The 22,810-nt window shown below is 47.3% G+C and overlaps 2 protein-coding genes and 1 pseudogene across 2 annotated transcripts in view; 2 read left to right on the top strand and 1 right to left on the bottom strand.

Moving 5' to 3' along the window:
- The first annotated feature begins 9,752 nt into the window (after positions 1-9,752).
- On the top strand, positions 9,753-11,250 carry LOC130122134 (ectonucleoside triphosphate diphosphohydrolase 1-like; annotated as a pseudogene).
- Positions 11,251-14,140: 2,890 nt separating this feature from the next.
- rln1 (relaxin 1) lies at positions 14,141-15,607 on the top strand. The gene is made up of 2 exons (XM_056291180.1): positions 14,141-14,336; positions 15,219-15,607. Exons 1-2 carry the CDS (start codon positions 14,141-14,143, stop codon positions 15,575-15,577), a joined length of 555 nt encoding a protein of 184 aa, XP_056147155.1. The 3' UTR covers positions 15,578-15,607.
- Positions 15,608-17,634: 2,027 nt separating this feature from the next.
- LOC130121471 (tyrosine-protein kinase JAK2-like) overlaps positions 17,635-22,810 on the bottom strand; it is a 47,665-nt gene continuing 42,489 nt past the window's right edge. The window contains exons 20-23 of the mRNA XM_056290270.1: positions 22,407-22,579; positions 22,156-22,273; positions 21,686-21,802; positions 17,635-19,676 (exon numbers count right to left, since the gene is read on the bottom strand). Of these exons, the coding sequence (XP_056146245.1) occupies positions 19,569-19,676; positions 21,686-21,802; positions 22,156-22,273; positions 22,407-22,579 (516 nt within the window). The 3' untranslated portion in view covers positions 17,635-19,568. The remainder of the gene's footprint in view (positions 19,677-21,685; positions 21,803-22,155; positions 22,274-22,406; positions 22,580-22,810) is intronic.

Below are 22,810 nucleotides of genomic sequence, written 5' to 3'. Positions count from 1 at the left end.
ATGGGGTATTGTGTGTAGATTGATGAGAAAAAAAGTAATTTAATCCATTTTGGAATAAGGCTGTAACATAACAAAATGTGGGGAAAGTGAAGGGGTGTGAATACTTTCCTGGTGCACTGTATGTATGCTGTAAATTCTAGGAGTTAAGTTTACTTAGGGAAAAACTGGTTAACCGACTACCTTGGGAAAAGTAAGTAAATGAACTTAATCGTGTCAAGTTATGTGGAATGATTTTATGTGAAATGAGTTCACATAACTTGACACAACTAAGTTCATAATGAAACACAGCATCCACAAGTATATCAGAAAACCGCTTCCAAGGATTAACTGCCGAGGGTTTATCTCAGGCAGCAGCAGACAGGGGAAGCCGGTGAAGAAGAGGGAGAAGAAAGAAAGCCACTTTATTTCGTCATTGTATTCTTACAACGAATTTGTTGCGCAATTCGGCCTTGTGCGCTCATCTGGTTTCTCTTTCGAGTGTCTTAATCTGGTGGCTATGCCTATATCTGACCATAAAGCTATCCTAAAACAGTGATCAGTGCCTATCCATCCTCGACCAAATTGCACCTCTTAAAACTAGGAAACAAAAATCAAATAACCTCCCCTGGCTGCATGATCACACTCGTGCCCTTAGAAGACTGTAGAAAATCTGAACGACAGTAGAAGGTCAACAAGTCCGAATTAGCACATAACACCCCTAAAAACCAAATGTGAATTTACCAGAAGGCAGATAAGGATGCAAGATCAGCGTACTTGATTCTGTTATTAATGGCCCCCCCCCCCACTTCTCTTTTTGAACCTGATGTTGAGCTGCCCGCAAAATTTTTGTAAATAACGTGGAGAGTATCGGGTTCCAAATCCATTTCTCATATTTCTCCCTATTTTACCCAGTTTCAACTAATTACAAATTCAGTGTTGGAGAGTACAGCCTCCAAAATGAACTCCTCCTCCGGCATCTTCGACATCATTCCCACTAAGCTGCTCAAGGAGGTATTTTCAGCTGTTAGCCCCCATTATTCTGCAAATTCTTGATAATTCTCTGGCCTCTGGTTCTTAGCCAGACAGTTTTAGGCATGTCATTGTTCAGCCATTGCTGAGGAAACGTAATTTAGATCCCCTGTCCCCAAGTAACTACAGACCAATCTCCAAATTGTCCTTTCTATCTAAGGTTCTGGAGAGTTATTTCTTCTCAGTTGATGTCTTTTATGAACAGTAATAGTGTTTTTAACAGTTTCCAGTCCGGCTTTAGAGCACTTCACAGTAAAGTAGGGACTTTTTGGTAAAATTAAAACAGAAAGCATCTGCCTGTGGACACAGGGCCTTTAGGAGACTCGGTTTTAAAATCGGCCAAATCAAGCTGAATCTGTTAATGGGGTAGGCTAAAGAGCACCACACGACTGTCAGTCAACCAGCTTTCAGTGAAATGTTGGCATTTACCACAAGCTCATTACACACATGGCTTACCTGTATCAACCAGGGAGGTGAGTTTCCCAAAGGCTTACTGAGGCTCATACCTTTCTTTAGTCAATCAATGAGAGCTCCGGGAGCCTCACGTGAACAGGTCTGTTTCAATATCAATAGGCTAAGGATAATAATATTATTATCATTAATAATAATAATAATAATATAATGCTTTCTTGTTTTCTTCTTAGAGTATTTCGTTGGGCCTTCTACGTGTAACTGATGACGTCAAAAGCATGTAATTTTTCAATATTGCTAGCGATTAGCTTTCATACATTAATACAATCCAATAGTTTGCACAATATTTGAAAAAAAAAGCCGCTAAAAGCTATCGGTAATGTGCGTCAACTTGCCATGCTTGTCGATTATCGCTGTAATCACCAAGTCATTAACTGTATTTCCCCCTGGATTTGTTAATCACTTCACATTACTGGCAGTGGCTTATCTGTATAGTATATCCTGTTTATCGACATGTTAGAAATAGATATTGTGTGTGTGCGTGCGTGCGTGCTCGACTGATCACGCCTTCAGGCAGCGGCGAGCGGGGCGGAGCCACGACACGCGCTGCCGCCACTGCTGTTCGCGGGACCGCTCAACAAGCGCACCTCTAAATTCCTAATTAAGATGAAGACGTCTGTTGTCATTGGACACAATAACCAACACAATAACCCGTCATCAGCAGGCTCACCCCAGTTACGTTAGTAGATGCCGGACACGTTCGTGGTATTATAGTGTCGTGCTCTATATGGTGGATTCATCATCTCTATCTTTATGTACTTCCGTTACGCACACAGACCATTATTAGGCTCGTCATCATGCACACGACATAGAACCATGGGACTGCTGGAATAGGCTCCAGTCCCCCGCGAGCCGAATTCGGATAAGTAGTTTGGATAATGGATGGATAACGGATGGCACGTAGACCACACTGTGCTATTTCCGCTAGCTAAATCAGCTGTGTATACGCGCACGACCTGTCATAAGTTTGCCCTCTGTAATATGCGATCTATCGCCAGCAAAAGCCCCTCTGGTCAGTGACGTCATCGCGGAGCACAGACTGGATTAGTTGTGTCTCACGGAATCCTGGAAGTCACAGAATGACTTTCCACAACCAACTTCAGCAACTCCGCCAGGATTTGTTTACATGCGCAAATCCCGGACTTCGGGCAGAGGAGGCGGCTGCGCGCTGAACTATCGCGATAGTATAACGCCACCGCCACCACCTGATCGATCCTCCTTTGAACTGCTGGCCGTTAAGCTCTATGGACCGACACCCATTAGTGTTGCTGCTCTGTACAGACCACCTAAGGCATCGATGGTTTTTTATCACGGAACTCTCAACAGTTTTAACCACCCCTAGTGCAACGTCTTCAAATATAATCCTAATGGGGGATTTAAATGTTCATTTTGATAACACCGACAATACATTAAAGCAATGTTAGATTGCTTTTATCTAATGCAGTATGTCAACTTTACAACCCACGTCAAGAGTCCTATCCTTGGCTTAGTTTGCTGTTCCGGCATCGCATCATATAACACCGCCTCTGCTGAACTACCCATCTCTGACCCTAAAGCTGTGTTATTCAACACCGACCTCCTGCTCAGTAAATCAAGGGTGCATCGTACCATATCACACTGCAACTTTAGACATGTTAATCCGGATGATCTCAGCGGTTTAATTACCTCGAACCCCGTTCCTGCTCACACCTCCTCACTCCCTGGTCTTACGGACTGCTGCAATAATATTTTCTCTTCTGCACTTGATACTTTAACCCCTCTGAAAACACGGGTTGTTTTATTTGCCCCTATACTGCTCCCTGGTACACACCTGAACTATGTCAGCTCAAGGCTATGGGTGGGCGCCTCGAGAGGCTTTGCATCAAGACTGGACTTGCAGTTCACAAACAAATGTGTTCGGGTCATACCCTCCATTACACAAATGCTCTTTCAGCAGCTAAAACATCCTGTTATGCAAATACCACCAGTGCCGTTGACGGAACTACTGGAACGCTGCACCGCAGTTAAAAGGTTACTTCATCCACCTGAAACCAGTATGAACAGTAACCTTTCTAATGAATAATGCTCTGCTTTTTTTTTTAAATAAGTTTTTCAACTCCAAAATTAGTACCATTCATGAGCAGCGAGCCTCTGCTAACGTCACGCAGACTGACTTTACCATCAGCAGTCGCCCTGAAACTGATCCCCATCCACTGCCCTACGTGTATTCGGTCTTCCAACTCAACATCACATGTCTGAACTCATTACTAAGTCCAGCACCTCCACATGACACCTGGATCCAAATCCCACAACACTAGTTCAAACATGCCTGCCTTCTATCATCTCCCTGATAACCCCCGTCAATAACTCCTCTCGGCCCACTGGTACAGCTCCCCCCTCACTGGATGTTGCCAGAACCAGACCAACTCGGGAAGAAAAACCTGTGTTTAACTCCTGCTGATGTGTGCTCAATTGTTTAATGTGTGTTTTATTGTTGATTGCGCTAATGTTTTTTACTGCTTTGTTTTCTTATATTTGATGTAAGGGGATCTTGAGTGTCATGAAAGGCACCTTTAAATAAAATGTTTATTATTATAATATTATTGTTCTTGCTAAAAATCAACTCTAATGTTTTATAAGTTTATCATAAGTGTCTGTAGCTTGGACATTTGAGCCATTGATATCGTAATTTAAAATGATGCAAAATGTAAATCACACCCAGCTTCCTACCCACAGACACGGCCGATTGTGTCCGTAGGGACGCCCGACCAATGTAGCACAGGGATTCAAACCGGCGAGCCCCGTGTTGGTAGGTAACGGAATAGACCACCATGCTACTCGGACGCCCTAAATGGATGCAAACGTGAAAAAGCAACAAGAGTTTGTGCTTAACAACGGCCGGCTGCAGGTGAGACAAGCTAGCCCCGAGTCGTGGGAGTACCAGAGGCCCCGAGTCGTGGGAGTACCAGAGGCCCTGAGTCGTGGGAGTACCAGAGGCCCTGAGTCGTGGGAGTACCAGAGGCCCTGAGTCGTGGGAGTACCAGAGGCCCCGAGTCGTGGGAGTACCAGAGGCCCTGAGTCGTGGGAGTACCAGAGGCCCCGAGTGGTGGGAGTACCAGAGGCCCCGAGTCGTGGGAGTACCAGAGGCCCCGAGTCGTGGGAGTACCAGAGGCCCTGAGTCGTGGGAGTACCAGAGGCCCCGAGTCGTGGGAGTACCAGAGGCCCCGAGTCGTGGGAGTACCAGAGGCCCTGAGTTGTGGGAGTACCAGAGGCCCCGAGTCGTGGGAGTACCAGAGGCCCTGAGTCGTGGGAGTACCAGAGGCCCTGAGTCGTGGGAGTACCAGAGGCCCTGAGTCGTGGGAGTACCAGAGGCCCTGAGTCGGGGGAGTACCAGAGGCCCAAAGTGGTAACACTGACAAAAGCTACAAGCCACTGGACAAAACTTACAACATAAGTTGTAATGTGCTCTTAAAGTCCTCTGGGACTGAATTGTGACTGTGGGCTCTACAAACACAATCTTGACTTGACGTGGTGCCATGGTCACGTACGTAGCCTCTTGGATCAGAGCCAAAGTGCCCTGTTTTGAGAACCAATTTGTCTGCTGTGCTTTTCACTTACCCCAGAGTCCTAACACCACTTTCTACCTTTCTGTTAGTCAGTCCGTTAGTCAGTCTGTTTGTCAGACTGTTCTGTCAGTCAGTCTTGTTTAATCTTTGTATACCCATCCTTTTTCTGTGGCGTTATTTTATATATACACCCTAGATCCGTTTGGTAGGGTCACCCAGGGCGGACAGGTCAAGGGGGACGTTCCAGATGAAGCACTACCCAACAAAGACCCCATCGGTGGAACTGGTGGAAGATGTCTCCAGGTCACAACGGCAGTGAAAGGAGATGAAGGCTGCAACAGAGCGTGGTCTCCAATCGTCTTGGTTCTCCATGCCATTTGGACTCTGGCCACCCCCTGCCAAGGACCGTGTGGTGGATGCAGACGCATCAGCCACTCCACGTACAAAGCTGTCACGCGCAGGACTCCTCCCATTATGAGGCTCCAGGATCGACCTCTACCTGAAGAGCCAGAGGGACCCAGAGGGAGGACGGTCATACTCGACCCCGAGTGATGATGATGATGATGATGGTACACCCAGTGTACAAGATAGAGTGGCATTTCTTGCTCTTTGTTGGCGCTTATATGAGACCAGAAAGCACGTGTTTTATTGCAGTCATGAATTTTCGTCCATTCAAACAAACTCGAGGTTTTATTTCATTGTTTGCTGTTGTGCGGCTTACGTTTTATGAAATATTTGGGCCTGTGAGGTGCAGGGCAGCAGGTGGGATGTGTGAGGATCATTACAACAATATCGTTATCGGACCTCAGTCCAAAGGGTCTGTTGTGTTGTTGTATCATTTGTTTTACTTTGTCTTCCAGCCAAAATGACTAAAATCATTCATAGGCAGCCAGTGGTTTCGAGACTCAACATCAGCATGGCCTTCTGCCGCTTGTGATGTCAACTCATGAATGGATATGTGATATCTGGGAACTGCTTTATGGGGTGTTTGGATATTTTTCTTGGTAGAGTAGCGGGAATTCGTCTACATTCAAACGTCACTCTGACTTTGCAGTGTTCTTAGTCCTGCTTTTTTGTGTGTGGATAGGATCGTAGAAATAAGTGAAAGCCTGTGGTGTTGGACTGACAGAGCATTTAATGTTTGGCTTCATCAGCTTTATATTTGGTTGCAGTTGTTACATCTTAAATAGTTGCAGCTACATACAGTACATGGTCAAATTCAAATCAAATCAAATCAATTTTATTTGTATAGCCCAATATCACAAATTACAAATGTGCCTCAGTGGGCTTAACAGCAACACAACATCCTGTCCTTAGACCCTCTCATCGGATAAGGAACAACTCCCTAAAAAACCCTTTAACAGGGAGAAAAAATAGGAAGAAACCTCAGGAAGAGCAACAGAGGAGGAGGAGGGATCTCTCTCCCAAGACGGACAGCGTGCAATGGATGTTGTGTTTACACAATTTACATAATACAACGTTGAAAGAGGATAACAGAATTATAATGGACATAAAATGTATGAAGAACATGATGCACAGGATGCCAAGCAGTGTCCACGTGCCAACGGAGCAGTCCAGGACCCAAGCCACGTGACCAGCATCATCATGTAATAAGAAAAACTTATGTGAGGAGAGGAAGGGCAGGCAGCATCCAAATGGCGGCCACCATCACCACGGAGACCTGGGAGGAGAACCGACTGCACATGCACGCAAGAGAGACTCACGTGACACCATAGAAGCCCTTTACAGATGATGTACTGGCAAGTCATTGTCAGACTTGTGCTAGTAAAAATCATCACTTCCCATTTTTATTTCATTTCATTTCATCGCAACACTTGTAATTTTAGATTACATCTGTGTATTTTAGTTTATTTTATTTCTTAAAACCTGGGTCAAAGAATTTTAGATGTAATATCCCAAATCCAGCAGAGGGTTACTTAAGGGCAGACCTGATGATCTGCAACAGAAAATCAGCACGACTAACCCTGGCAATTTCAGTACGTCCGTGGGGCGTTGTTGCCGCCTTTTCTTCCATTAAGATGTCAGAGATGATCGTCAGCCATTGGAGCGCTTTTTAAATATCATCACTCATAGCAAATGACTCCTTGCCACTGTTGTGAATTGGTCCCTAAGATGACGTCAGTGTGTTTGGGCGTCGTGTATAACTGAAAGGTGTGACATTTTAATTTGTTTCATTTTTTTAAGAATAGCTGTTGGCATCTAATGGGTTCCGCCTATCTTCCTACTAGGGGCGCTCAAGTTATGCAGACAGATAAGAGAGGTCATGTGACGTCACACTATCTAAACTTGACTTAACATTTTACTGTTAAGGGGGCGTCCGGTCGGCGTGGTGGTCTATTCCGTTGCCTATACCAACACGGGGATCACCGGTTCGAATCCCCGTCTTACCTCCGGCTTGATCGGGCGTCCCTACAGACACAATTGGCCGTGTCTGCGGGTGGGAAGCCGGATGTGGGTATGTGTCCTGGCCGCTGCACTAGCGCCTCCTCTGGTCGGTCGGGGCACCTGTTCGGGGCTGGGGGGAGTAGCGTGATCATCGCACGAGCTACGTCCCCCTGGCGAAACTCCTCACTGTCAGGTGTATCGGGGGAGGCATGTGGTAGTCTGCAGCCCTTCCCGGATTGGCAGACGGGGTGGAGCAGCGACCGGGACGGCTCGGGAGAGTGGGGGTAATTGGCCGGATACAATTAGGGGAGAACAAAGGGGACAATTTTTAAAGAAATTGTTAAATGAAGACAAACCAGCCACAGACAAAATTAATTATGTTAATTAAAAATATACTCATTTTGCTGCAAAATAAAGGTATCGACATCATTATTGTTAAGCCAGTGTTCTTTAGTTGTTAGCACATGAGACGACAATGGCATCAAAAACTTGACGGTTTTGTTGGGTCGTGTTAAAGGGAATTATACTATACGTATAATCTATGTAGTTAATATTGGGCATAGTTTGGGTTGGGAATTATCCTGATAGTATACACCAACCATTCTGAAAATGGTCCAGTATCGTATGACACTGTAGTAACATTCACATCAATTTGCATGAAACAGTGTCATAACTACTGCAGGTAGGGCAAGTCCGACATCATCAAATTATCCCCAGCTTGATTTGAATAACCTGAAAATTAAACTCTGAAAATAGCTGTGTAACTGGTTATTTTCTTGCCCGGTGCGGGATTCGATACGAGGTGCACTGCGCCACAAGGCGACATCACTAACCGCTCGGCTAAAGGTTCAGACCCATTAGCTAGGGGCTAACGTGTGTTATTAGTAGTTTACAGCTGTGTGAACTTATTCTTCGTGCATTCAACAGTCACCCCAAAACAGCATGACGTAATTTGTGCACGGCTGGCCCCGTGGTAATCTACCAGTGACTTGCAGGACACCAGGAACGGATCACCAGGACCGGTGCTTTCATTAAAAGCCAGAAGAGTTTTATTCATTTGAAAGTGTCATATATTTTCAAAATGTATTTGCTGTAAATTCAACTTCCCCTTGGGCTACTTGGTATGCAGATTGCGGACTCCACATACAGCTAGGGACACCACTGCAGCCCACTCGACTTCAGGATGTGGTATTTGTGGTATATATAAATACTCGTGGGAGTGGGGAGCGAAGCCAAATAACATGTCCGTGACGGATTTTTTTTTATCCACTTCCTCCACTTTCTCAAGCTGACTTTTGCAGGGAGTGGTGTTATGTTCGAGTGTATGTTTATTTGTGGGTGTGTGGTATCTCAGCTGTAAGATTGAACTTTTTGGTGTTGTTGCTAGTGCTTTCTGAAGCATCTGACTTGTTCCTCCATGTGTGGCGCTAACGCCTGATATTAAAGAGTTTGGAGCCATCCTTGGCATGGGTTGGCTCCAAACTGTGCTCATGGAAATCCCATTGGAAAAGTCCCCCTTCTGTGCTCAGAACCATTTGTCTTTGTTGTGAAAAAGCAGCAAATGTTTCATGCAAATAAATGTGCATTGAAGTTTCGCCATGTGAAGCCTACGATAGACTCACTCACAAACATTTGTTTGAAGGGGTCGCGATGCTATGCAAATGGCGCAGCTAAGCATGAGACCAAATGTCAGCTTGTGAGTCCACAGGTTCACGAGGTGCTTTGCTTCTAGAAACTCCCTGCCTAGTCCAGGTTTTTCCACCAGTTGCATCAGTTTGCATTGCTGCCACAGCCCAGGTCAAGCCATTATAAAAAAAACAAAGACGTGCATGTTAGGGTCTGCGCCCCCAACCGAGACATGGCAAGACGAATTACACCCCCTTACTCTTGGTTTTAAAAATGCGTTTTTTTAGGTCGCATTTGGAGACGCATGATAGACACAGGTGAAACTGGCAATGTGTCTCTCTATCCACTTGTGACCCGATCGCCCAAGACGCATTTTAAAACCAAGTGTATTGGTCCCTGGGTGCTGGACAGCGGCTGCTGCTCCTAGCTAGGATGGGTTAAATGCAGAGCGTAATTTCCCTATGGGATCAATAAACTATCCTGGGCGCCTTCCTTTGGAAGATTTCCGGGCACAGCCAACTGGGAGGAGACCCCAAGGTAGACCCAGAACTCGCTGGAGGGACTACATGTCCAATCTGGCCTGGGAACGCCTTGGGATCCCCCAGGAGGAGCTGGAGGGCGTTGCTGGGGAGAGGGACGACTGGAGTGCCCTACTTAGCCTGCTGCCACTGCGACCCGACCCCGGAGAAGGGGCTGATGATGGACAATAAAGAGATGGAAGAGAAGAACCCCTGGCACAAACCCCTGACCATCCTCATCACTGTGATTGACGTCATAGTGATTATTGCCCTGGTAACAGTAGCGGTGTTGCAAAACAAGCCCCTCCTCCCAAAGTATAAGTATGGTATTGTACTGGATGGCGGATCCTCCCATACAGCTGTGTATATTTATAATTTGCTGCAGAGAAGGATAACGACACAAGAAGAATTGAACAGACTTCATACTGCAAAGTCAATGGTCCAGGGATCTCCAGTTATGCTCCCACCCCACATTTGGCAGGCGAGTCTCTGAAAAAAGTGTATGAGGACGGCAGAGCACTTGGTGCCCATTAACAGGCACCATGAGACCGCTATCTACCTAGTTGCTACGGCCGGCATGATACTTCTCAATATGGCAAACAGCTCTGCGTCTGATAAGGTCATGGAGGCCGTGGTATCAGCCTTGCAAAAGTTCCCCTTCTCCTTCCAGGGAGCAAGGATCCTCAGCGGCCAAGAGGAGGGTGCCTTTGGTTGGGTCACTGTCAACTACTTGAATGACTGCCTCAAACAGGGCTTGCGTGCCACAGGTGCCCTCGATCTAGGTGGAGCTTCTACTCAGATCAGCTTTGTACCTGACCACCAGGATGGCCCTGAGTCACCAAAGAACTCAGTGTCCTTACGACCTTACAGCAATGACTACAACCTGTACACGTACAGCTTCCGGTGTTTTGGAAAAGACCAAGTGCTCCGACTGGTACTGGCACAGCAGACTAAGTCAGGTCCAATGATGTTGTCTGATCCTTGTTTCCACCATGGCTTCAGCAACTCAAAAAATTACTCCGTTCTCTATGACAGCCCTTGTGTGTCAGACAGGAAACCCCTGTCAGCTCCCACAACCTTCATGCATAGTGGGAAAGGAAACTTCTCACAGTGCCAACAAGTTATCAGAAGTGTCTTCAATTTCACCCGCTGCAGTTACAGCCGGTGCTCCTTCAACGGGTTCTTTCAGCCGCATTTGCAGGGGCCTTTGGGGGCCTTCTCTGCTCGCTACTTGGTGGTGAACTTCCTCAGTCTCACTGATACCTCAATTCCACTCGACACCATCAAGGGGAACCTTGCAAGCTACTGCTCTACCCCTCAGTCACAGATGCTGCAGCAGCAACCAAGCATAAAGGTGAAGTATCTGGCTAGGTACTGTTTCTCTGGAACGTACACCCTCACCCTGCTGACCGAGGGATACCACTTCACCTCAGAGAGTTACCCATCCATTACATTTGTCAAGGAGATAAAAACAACTGGCGTTGGCTGGACATTAGGCTACATGTTGAACCTGACCAACATGATGCCAGAAGAGGCTCCTGACACCCCCCCCCCTTATGTCTCACACTACATACGTGTCCGTCCTCATCATCATCTCAGTAGTGCTGGTGGTCCTGTCCTCCATCAGCCTGCAGTCCCTATGGTCCCGCTGCTCCAAGCAACAGCAGATCGTATAGAGACACAGTGATGGATGGAAGGTTGTGGGATAGTGAGGCAGGTTGTGTATGTGTGTGTGTGTGTGTAAAACTCTATCAAACCTCACACAATACTATTAAAACTGCAAACAGCTAGTTACCAAGGAATATGTTTATAAGCTAAAAGGATAACTAAGTCTAAACAGCTAGGCAACAAGAAATATTTAAGGGCACACTAGGTGAGAAAAGGCTACAGCTAGAATAAGTAAATAAGACAAGTATAAGTAAATAGAATAAGACAGCTACAGCTAGAATAAGTAAATAAGACAAGTAAGTAAATAGAATAAGACAGCTACAGCTAGAATAAGATCCCACTAGGAACCAGCAGCAGATGTATAGACCCAAGGACTAATACTCAAGCAGCTGCAATAAGACTAGTAGCAACTTGTTAAGCAAGAAAGATGATACTTACTCTATCCGAGATGAACCAGCAATTCAGAATCACTCCAGAAGTTAAGATGCACACTGTAGGGAGGTGTTGAGGTGTTGTCACGGGGTTTTAATTACATTACATGACAATTTGTCATTATACTTATTGAGCCATTTTAACAACTTTTTCTTTCCCATTGCCTGTCACATTGTTGAGTCATGCAGCTTTGAAGTCAGCTAATTACTGTGCCACTTAATGACGTCATTCACACCATCACTATCAGCAAGAGAAACTGGACATGCTGTAATTTTAAGGTAATCAGCATCAAGGGCCATTGAACAAACTGATTATAAAATGATTACTTCTGTAAGGTATTAATTTGTCCATACTGGTGTAGTTGCAGTTTTTGAAGGTATTTGAAGCACAAAATTTATACATAATCAAATCAAAATACTAACATTTTTGTGCTCTTTGTTTGACTTTTGGTTACTACTGTAGGACGGCTTCACTGCTGGACGTTGCTTTTTTTTTTTTTTTTGCAAACCAGACAACATAACTACAGACTGATTTCATCAAATGAGATGCGCAATATTCTTAAATGAGCTTTTAATGCCTTTTAATGCTCAGCTATTAATTTGCATATACAGGACTGTGACAGTAATGACGAGGCTAGAAAGAAATCATAATCACGTTTCTTTGGCACGCTATAATTTTATCCCTCTTTATTTTAAACGTCATAAAAGCCTTTTTTTTCTTTACCCTCATGCCATCAGACAGTTTCATTGCCTTGATGGGTGAGAATAAAGGCTCGTCTTTGACACGGCGAATGTTCCGGAATAAAAGCTTTTTTTCAATGAAGAATGCCGTTTATTTTCACTTTTCGTTCTCCTTCAACTGAAACTTGTGTGAAGGAAGCACGGGTGTGCGCGTGCTGATGTGTGTGTGCTCTGCATTTGCTTGTATGGGGACGGAGGTTTTATGTACTGATGGGTGTTCAGAGTTAGCAGGAGGACGATCAACCATCCAGCCATCCATTACCCAAGCTGCTTATCCGAAATAGGGTCACGGGGTGCTGGAGCCTATCCCAGCAGTCATTGGGTGGCAGGCAGGGAGACATCCTGGACAGGCCGCCAGGCCATCACAGCCCCCCCCCCCCCACACACACACAAACACACAACTAGGGACAATTTAGTGCGGCCTATTCACCTGACCTATATGTCTTTGGCCTGTGGGAGGAAACTGGGGGAACCCGGAGGAAACCCACGGGGAAACTCCATACAGAGAACGACCTGGGACGACCCTGGAGGTTGGACTACCCCGGGGCCCGAACCCAGGACCTTCTTGCTGCGAGGTGACCACGCTAACCACCGTGCCGCTTCGTGCGCCTCCTCTGAGGATCAACTGGTCTTTTGTTTCAGATTTCAAACAGAGATCTATCTCTTCATTCGTCCTGTGTCTTTTCGGAGTGGTTTGAAGTCATCATTTTGCGTTTTGTGCGGCTATTTGAGCTCTCACGTGTTGCTGTTTTGTTGCTTGTTGGGGCTGTGTGATCATCTCAGATGGAACTTCAGATGCTGGTGCAGGACCAGGCGAGAGAGAGGCAGGAGGCAATGCACACCGGCTGCAGGGTCAAGGGAGTTCCTCCGATACTGTGGCGCTTTCTTCACGTTCGCCACACTGGGACTTACTGGGTGTTACCACGAGGGGTCGTTTGACGTGACCCCAAAAAACGAGAGGTGCATAAAATTTGTTTTTAATGTAACTAAACTTGTATATTTTAGTGTAGTTTAATGTGTAGAAGTTCAGAGGCCAGCTTGCCAAGTTATCCGGTACTCAGAGTAAAAACTCAAGTTTCGGGGGGGGGGGGGGCCCAAAATACTTTTAGTTGGGTCACTGCAGCCCTGACTCATCCATCCTTTGCCTTCCTATCCTCCCCGTTGCTTTTTTTTCTCAAAGTGAAGGGCACGAGTGGAGACCTGGCTGGTGTTCAAGCACTTGAAAGTGGATTACTTGACCACTTCAGATAACCAAACTGTTGTGTGTGTGTGAAGCACAGCAGCACGGCTGCTCGTTTTTGGTTTTCCTGAATTTCGGGGACGGTGGTCTGATGCACGTGGTATGTGCGCGCCTGTGCGAGGACAAAGACAAATCAACCCTGACATTATTAAACCAAATAAATCCTGTTAAAGTACGTCATCATCTGTGAGGTGACGTGTGTGTGTGTGTGTGTGTGTCTGTGTGTGTGTGTGTGTGTGTGTGTGTGTGAGAGAGAGAGATGGCTGGGTTTTAAGGCACATGGCTGATGAGGGCAAGTGTCTGACTCATAGGATGGAGAGGAGAGCACTATATAAAGTCGCCCCAGTGAGCGAGGCAATGTCAGAAGAGGGAGACGAGGGTCAAACTGCATCTTCACAAATCCTGGTCTCATCGCCAAGCCCAGGGAGAACCTGACTTCACCGAAGAGGTCCAGACCAGCACACCGGGGCATCTGCGTGGGGGAACATGCTGTGGGGGGGGACTCTAGCTGTGATGGTCATGTGCATGGGCCACATGTGTGGCTGCGCGGAGGCTGATGCGGCGGGCGCTCTGCTCGTGCCCAGAGACTACGGGGTGAAGCTGTGCGGCAGAGAGTTCATCAGGGCCGTCATCTTCACGTGCGGAGGCTCGCGCTGGAGACGCTCCGTAGAGGAGCACTTAGGTAAGTTACCCGCCCCTGTGTCAGCTTGATCTGCCCTCACCAAGTTGATCCTTGTTGGGGTTTTTTTTTTTGTGAATGCTAAATATTGTGACGTGCATGGATAAGTAGACACGTTGGTCCTTGACTATCGGGTCGGAACCTTTAGTTGACTGGTTAGCGTTGTCGCTTGCGGAGTGGGAGACACGGGTTCGCGTCCCGGCTGTGGCGACGATCTCCCAGACTGCCCCCCACCCCCGAATTCGCTACAATATATTTATCCAGTAATTGATTAATTAGCCAATCAGACAAAACTTCACTTAGGGAAAATACATTTGTTTTAAAAAGTCGTCGCAGGGGTGTGCGGGTAGCATGGGGGTCCATTCCGTTGCCTACCAACACGGGGATCGCCGGTTCGAATCCCCGTGTTACCTCCGGCTTGGTCGGGCGTCCCTACAGACACAACTGGCCGTGTCTGCAGGTGAGAAGCCGGATGTGGGTATGTGTCCTGGTTGCTGCACTAGCGCCTCCTCTGGTCGGTCGGGGCGTTTGTTCGGGGGTGGAGGGGGGAACAGCGTGATCCTCCCACGCGCTATACGTCCCCCCGGGGAAACTCCTCACTGTCAGGTGAAAAGAGGCGACTGGCGACCCCACATGTATCGGAGGAGACGTGTGGTAGTCTGCAGTCCTCTCCGGCTCGGCAGAGGGGCATGGAGCAGCTCGGAACAGTGGGGTAATCGGCCGGGTGCAATTGGGGAGAAAAAGGGGGAAGAAACCCAGAAAAAAAAGGGGGGGGGTGTGGTGGCACGTTGAAAGTTATTGAGGGAAAATAATGAAAAGAGGGCAAAATATTTACAGTATAAGACTATTTTCAAAAAGTTCACCATCTCTCCCTTCTCCCGTTAGCTCCTCCCCAGAGGAGGTCTTACATGGCGGAAGGTAACCAGCACATTTGGCAAACTGACGCAGAAGTACTCCCTGCTGATGCAACAGATGCCCACTCTACTCTCCGCATCTCCCCCTCCTCCTACTCCCTGGCAGACCTCTTGGCTCTCTTGGGGGCACCGGAAGACCCCAAACGCCCAGTGAGCAACACGGAGTCTCTGCGGGACATTCCGGAGTCCACAGCTTTAGGTGAGCAGCAGAGGAACCCAGGCGCTGACTGGCCCGAGCGCAACAAGAGGAAGAGGAACTTCTCTCTGGGAGTGGCGGGGATGTGCTGCAACCAGGGCTGTACCAAACAGGACATCGGGCGCTTGTGCTGAGGCTGGGTGACAGGATGGAGACAGGGAAAGGGATGGAGGGAACATGACTGGTGGACAGATGGGAGACGGAAAGGGATGGAGGGAGAGTGACTGGTGGGCAGATGGGGAGGAGTAGAGAGATGGAGACCGGGAAAAGGATGGGGGGAGAGTGACTGGTGGGCAGATGGGGAGGAGTAGAGAGATGGAGATCGGGAAAGGGACGGAAGGAGAGTGACTGGTGGGCAGATGGGGAGGAGTTGAGGGCTGGAGACCGGGAAAGGGACGAAGGAGAGTGACTGGTGGACAGACGGGGAGGAGTAGAAGGACGGAGACAGCAGAACAGAGAGGTGAAGTGGATAGACAAAAAACGGGAGGGGGGGCGGAAGTGAGTGGTGCAAATGGGAAATTGTGTGGTGGAGACACACTGGAGGATAAGTGGTGGTGGTGGTGGGGTTTTGGGTGTTATTGCTGCTGAATAGTTGTAAAGTTGTTACTTGGCTGTATGTACAAATAACCACCTTGATACACAACAGTGTCTAACTGGGGTGCCAGCAGTCGTGGCATACCCACTATACTGTCTCCACAAAGCACAGGTGCCAGCTTTATCCTTTATTTTCTAATCCAGATGATGAAGATCATGCTTGTGATGCTTCAGAAAAGCAGTGCCCAGGTTAATGTGTGGGGATACAACAAGCCCATACGACCCAAGGATCAGGGGTACACAACCTGCCATCAGTCCCGTGCTTTGACACATCAGTTCTGTGGGTCTGCCGGTGACTCAGGCTTGAACAACTGGCAGACTTCATTCAGTCTTTCTGATACATCTGCCAATAAACCGAGTCCTTCCAAAATTACCTTTGATTTCTATACTTCATCGTTGTCTTGATAAGGGCACAGTTGTATCGATACCTGAATGTGACCAATGACAAATGTGTCTGTATGAAGTTGTTTCACAATGCAAATGTAAATATGAAATATTAAGCACTGAAACAAAATGTGTCAGAAAGCAATTAAATATTATGATTATCACATGTGTTTCATAGCATCGTATGTTGGGTGGTAGACGGCTGCTCTATACGTGATACAGGCGGGCCAAGTTTCTATACATTCAACATTGTATATGTTGGGCGGGCATCCGGGTAGCGTAGCGATCTACTCCGTTGCCTACCAACACGGGGTTCGCCGGTTCGAATCCCCGTACAATAGGCCGTGTCTGTGGGTGGGAAGCCGGATGTGGGTATGTGTTCCGGAATCGCTGCACTAGCGCCTCCTCTGGTCGGCCGGGGCGCCTGTTCAGGGGGGAGGGGGAACTGGGGGGAATAGCGTGACCCTCCCACGCCCTACGTCCCCCCTGGTGAAACTCCTCACTGTCAGGTGAAAAGAAGCGGCTGGAGACTCCACATGTATCGGGGGAGGCATGTGGTAGTCCGCAGCCCTTCCCGGGAGGACAGAGCAGCGACGGGGAAGGCTTGGAAAATAGAGTAACTGGACAAGTACAATTGGAAAGAAAAAGGGGGACCCCCCCCCCCAAAAAACCCAAAACATTGCATATGTTAAGAATCAATGACAATGTACCCAAATTCAAATGCAAACAAAGACAATAACACTTTGGCCACAAAATACATTGGAACCCTACAAATTGTCCAAACCCCGGAGGACCCTCACAGCCCCTCCCAAGAGATTGGACTCCAGTGAAGATGAGGATGATGATGAGGATGAAGTTCTCTCCCACGGAGTGGAGCAGGTTGCTAGATTTGTTGCTGCTCACTTTTGAGGAATTAAGACATGGGGAGAAGGAGGGGGGGGGGTCTGGCGATGAAGTAGTTAAACTGGCTGGGAGCAGCTCGTAATGGGAGTATAAACGGTGTGCTCCATCTGGAGGGGGGCGTGAGGGGGGCTGAAGAACACCTATATGAAAAATTCTCTTGGCTTTCCCGCCACGGCTCAACGCACAGTAAACTGAAAAACAAAACAGCAGAATAAAAGCGGCAAACAGCAAACTGGGAAATGAAATTGAGCATGTATTTTTTAAAAACATCTTTATATATATAAAATAATGTATTTAAAATGTCATGAAAACGACGCGACATCCGCCAAGACACACGTCCCAACACTACATTAGAAATGATGCAAGAGCCTTGCAATGAAACACAAAACTGAAATAAGGAAATGCGAAATCCCCTAATAAACCTAAAAGATAAGAAACGTTGAACAGTTGGAAGAAGTAGTGGTAACGTAATGAAAATCTGGAATGTAACGTGAAATGAAACACAAAAAGAAAGCATCGTACTGAGATAAACGCTCTTATTCATGACCGTCTCTTTTAACAACTGGAAAAAGGATGAATAAAACGATCAGGTCAATGAACACTGAAGGAACGGACCATCTGCATTAAGACCAGACAGACCTTCAGTTACGACACCTTTAAACTATGAGAAGACAGGAATAACACATTCATTTCTCTCACTGGTAAGTCCAACAAAATGTTCTTTTTGACTGTCTGAAGCATGAGCAAAACATAATGCATTTCTGACAGATTAATTCACACTTGCATCACAAATGCCAAATCACTGAGCATCTCTCACCGTTTAATTTTGTGACGTCCGGTTTCAAACCATCAGCTCTTTCCAGGTCACCCCTCCCAATACTCCCCCCCGTTTAGGTGCAGCTGATGAACCGTTCCAACGTTCTGTCTGGAAGACTACGCACACCGTACCACGTGCGCCTATCCACCAGTCCATCTTTCAAGACGTAAAGCATCGTGACATTAATCAAGTCGTAAAACGTTACCGTGAAAAAGTTCTTGGCTAAGAGACGCTTTTGTAGAATCTCAAAAACATCCGAGTTCTTCGGTCGGACGGTCGGAAATAATTGGGTAAAAATAAATACTGTCACTTAAGAAAATAAATACTTCGCTGGCTGTGAAGCTCTATGGACCTACACCCACCATTAGACCACCTCAGGTAAGCGTGGCGGTCTATTGTGTTGTCTACCAACACAGGGATCGCCGGTTCGAATCCCCGTGTTACCTCCGGCTTGGTCAGGCGTCCCTAAAGACACAATTGGCCATGTCTGCAGGTGGGAAGCCGGATGTGGGTATGTGTCCTGGTCGCTGCACTAGCGCCTCTTCTGGTTGGTCGGGGTGCACTTTGATTATCACATAATTAAGTTTGCTTCCTGTCACCAAAAAGGAATCCTTTTAGAATTACTATCAGTTTTTGAAGCATCGTGGCTGACACTGATAAGTGGACATTTGGATTTCAGGGGAGTTGTATCCAGGGCAGCACGGTGGCGCAGTTGTTAGCGTGGTTGCCTCACAGCAAGAAGGTCCTGGGTTCGAGGCCCAGGGTAGTCCAACCTCAGGGGTCGTCCCGGGTTGTCCTCTGTGTGGAGTTTGCATGTTCTCCCCATGTCGGTGTGGGTTTCCTCCGGGTGGTCCGGTTTCCTCCCACAGTCCAAAAACATGTAGGTCAGGTGAATCGGCCATACTAAATTGTCCCTAGGTGTTAATGTATGTGTGTGTGTGTGTGTGTGTGGGCCCTGTGATGGGCTGGCGGCCTGTCCAAGGTGTCTCCCCGCTTGCAGCCCAATGATGGGATAGGCTCCAGCATCCCCGCGACCCTGAGTAGGATAAGCGGTTTGGATAATGGATGGATGGATGGATGGATGGTAGCTGTATCCAGGTGAGGTTACTAATCAAATGCTGTAGTAGTCTCTGTAGAGACGGAGCCACGGCTGAGAAGGTAGGTTTGCTGTGATGTCACATCTGCTGATTAGGCTGATAGGTTTACACCCATGTACAGTCAGAGAAAACCAAAGACTTGCTGTTGGGGAAGTGGGAATAACCTCTGACTCTACATAGAGGCGATACTCTGCACAGTTTCATACACCGTTGATAAAACAATGCTGAAGTTCCAAGCACCACAATGAAATTCATGGCTTTTGATGATTTCTGCGGACTGAGCTCTATGAGTCACAGCTAAAGTTAAAAGCTCATAGGATTCCATGCCCCTCACGCCTCCTTATTGTCTCGTATGGTGTCCACGCTCTGCGCTAATGTCTTGAAGGTTGGACGCTGGCTTGGGTCACTGCTCCAGCACTCTGCCATGAGCTTCTGAATCTGAGGGGAGTATTAACAAAATCAGAATCAGAATCAGCATCAAATTTATTGGCCAGGTATGCCCCCCCCCCCGAACTTTTTTCTCCCCAATTGTATCCGGCCAATTACCCCACTCTTCCGAGCCTTCCTGGTTGCTGCTCCACCCCCTCTGCCGATCCGGGGAGGGCTGCAGACTACCACATGCCTCCTCCGATACATGTGGAGTCACCAGCCGTTTCTTTTCACTTGACAGTGAGGACTTTCACCAGGGGGATGTAGCATGTGGGAAGATCACCCTATTCCCCCCAGTTCCCCCTCCCACCGAACAGGTGTTCCGACAGACCAGAGGAGGCGCTATTGCAGCGACTAGGACACATACACACATCCGGCTCCCCACCCACGGACACGGCCAATTGTGTCTGTAGGGACGCCCGACCAAGCCGGAGGTAACACGGGGATTCAAACAGGCGATCCCTGTGTTGGTAGGCAGCGGAATAGACCGCTACACTACCCGGACACCCTGGCCAGGTATGTTTATGCATACAAGGAAACTGACTCTGGTTTACAGCAGCTTCTAGTACTTACATATATCACTCACAAAAAATAAATAAATAAAAATAAACAAATTACTAGAGATAAAAAACCATCAAGATGAGTAAAAAGAAGCAACTACAACTACATGTTCCTTAAAGGACTAACACAGACGAGTGAAAGCCACAGACTGAGACAGTATCTAGACTATAGATGAATATAATTTCGAGATCTTTATGCCAATAACATTTCTGTGTGTCCTCCTCAAGTAAGGTACCGCTTCTTCGCAATAACACAAGCAGTACTAGCAATATCTTTTCACAAGTCACGCCCCCAGCCAAGGGCAACAGAAAAACTCTCACTGAGTCTTTTTTTGAAAAATAACACTGATATTAGGGACATAACAGGTATATACAGAGTGTACCCCGGAGTACTCTGTGGGGGTACTGCAGGGAGTATGGGGTACCGGGGCAGTTGCTACAAGCCAGCCGGTCCTTGTATAACCAAAGTGAGAGCTGTATCCGCATTCTCAGCACAAAGTCAAACATGTTCTCGGTGGGTGTTGGACTCCACCAGGGTTGTCCCTTGTCTCCGATTCTGTTTGTGATAATTCATGGGCAGGATCTCAAGGCGCAGCCAAGGTGAGGCGTGTGTCCATTTTGGGAACCTCGGAATTGCATCTCTGCTCTTTGCAGGTGATGTGGTTTTGTTGGCTTCATCAGAACGCGACCTCCAGCGTGCACTGGGGCGGTTTGCAGCTGAGTGTGAAATGGCCAGGATGAGAGTCAGCACCTCCAAGTCTGAGGCCCTGGTTCTCTACTGGAAAATGGTGGCTTGCTCCCTCCGGGTTGGGGATGAGTTGTTGCTCTAAGTGAAGGAGTTCAAGTATCTCGGGGTCTTGTTGATGAGTGAGGGTAGGATGGAGTGGGAGATTGACAGGCGGATTGGTGCAGCATCAGCAGTAATGCGGACGTTGTACCGGACCATTGTGGTGAAGAGGGAGCTGAGCCAGAATGCAAAGCTCTCAATTTACCAGTCAATCTTTGTTCCAACCCTCACCTATAGTCATGAGCTTTGGGTAGTGACCGAAAGGGTGAGATCGAGGATACAAGTGGCTGAAATGAGTTTCCTCCGTAGGGTGTCTGGGCTTAGCCTTAGGGAGCTCGGCGTAGAGCCACTGCCCCTTCACATTGAAAGGAGCCAGTTGAGGTGGTTCAGGCATCTGATTAGGATGCCTCCTGGGCACCTTCCTTTGGAGGTTTACCGGGCATGTCCAACTGGGAGGAGACCCCGGGGTAAACCCAGAACTCAAGGGAATACATGTCCAATCGGGCCTGGGGACGCCTTGGGATCCCCTAGGAGGAGCTGGAGGACGATGCTGGGGAGGGACGTCTGGCGTGCCCTACTTAGCTTGCTGCCACCGCGACCCGACCCCGGAGAAGTAGCTGAAGATGAATGAATCAATGACTGAATGAATGAACACATTAAGAGTTACTCACCTCCTTCGGGCAGTGTTCTGGAGTAGGTAGTCTATATCCCTGTTTCAGCAGCAGGTCTATTAGGTGGTAGACTATCATCTGGCCGTGCTTCTCACTGCCCATCTTGTCCATAAATACCTGGAAAAAACAGTTTTTTTTAGTTTGAGAAAAAAACAACTTGGGGAAATTGCTAAAAACGAGAAGCATTTCCTATGTTTGATATCTGGCCGTGGAGAAAATACTAAAACAAATCAGTCAGCATTTGATCAGTCAACAGTACATGACAACTATACACACACGTGTTTACAAACAGATCAGCCAGCAACAACTGAATGGGGGAAAGTGGGATGAGAATAGGGACTACGTACAAGAAGAAGAGATGCAATGACACTAAGGCAGTAAGAAAGACGAGAAGGTAAAAGAAAAAAAATGATGAATTGGAGGGCTGGGGGAAAAGAAGATAAGGGGGAGAAAAGGAAAAAATGTATCACCGCTGGTGGGCTGTAGTTCTTGTCACTGTGAGTGAAGAGCTCATAGAGAACTACTCCAAAACTCCACACATCTGATGCCACAGAGAACTTGCTCTCTGTGAGGGACTCTGGAGCATACCTGGAAAACACCACAGTAAAGCCTGAGAGGTAGTACAAACATAACAAACCCGAATGTCTTTAAATAGATTAAAACATTTTCGTACATCAACTAATACACAAAAAACAACAACATTCAAATATGTCTTCCTTACCAGAAGATGGGACTTTCCTCAGGCTGACTGACAGTGTAATACTCTTTGTCCTGTGGAAGGACTTTGGTCAAACCAAAATCTCCTATCTTCACTCTCATCTCAGTCTCCACCAAGATGTTTCGTGTGGCCAGGTCTCTGTGGATGTACCGTTTAGTGGCAAGGTAGTCCATACCCTGAGAGAAAAAGGCTTTTGGTTGAGTGCACTTAAGCATGTATGATGCACTGACACACGTATGTGAACAGATAATTTACAATCCATATGGTGGAGGTTTCAATGTAAAGATAACGCACAATTTATATCCTATACAGAAGCTCTACTTTTATGAGCTTGTTTGGCATTGCTCCAACAGGTATAGTGAATGTCATGATCAGGGTCTTAGCTTATAGTGTCTGTAAAAACCACA

Source organism: Lampris incognitus, chromosome 12 (genome assembly GCF_029633865.1).
Source record: "Lampris incognitus isolate fLamInc1 chromosome 12, fLamInc1.hap2, whole genome shotgun sequence".
NCBI classification, from domain to species: domain Eukaryota; kingdom Metazoa; phylum Chordata; class Actinopteri; order Lampriformes; family Lampridae; genus Lampris; species Lampris incognitus.
This window is presented reverse-complemented; position numbering and strand designations above follow the sequence as displayed.

Bases quoted from the DNA above. Each gene is read 5' to 3' on its own strand.
- rln1 (XM_056291180.1), top strand. From the start codon at position 14,141: ATGCTGTGGGGGGGGACTCTAGCTGTGATGGTCATGTGCATGGGCCAC. The intron at 14,337-15,218 runs GTAAGTTACCCG...TTCTCCCGTTAG, and splicing joins CTCCGTAGAGGAGCACTTAG to CTCCTCCCCAGAGGAGGTCT.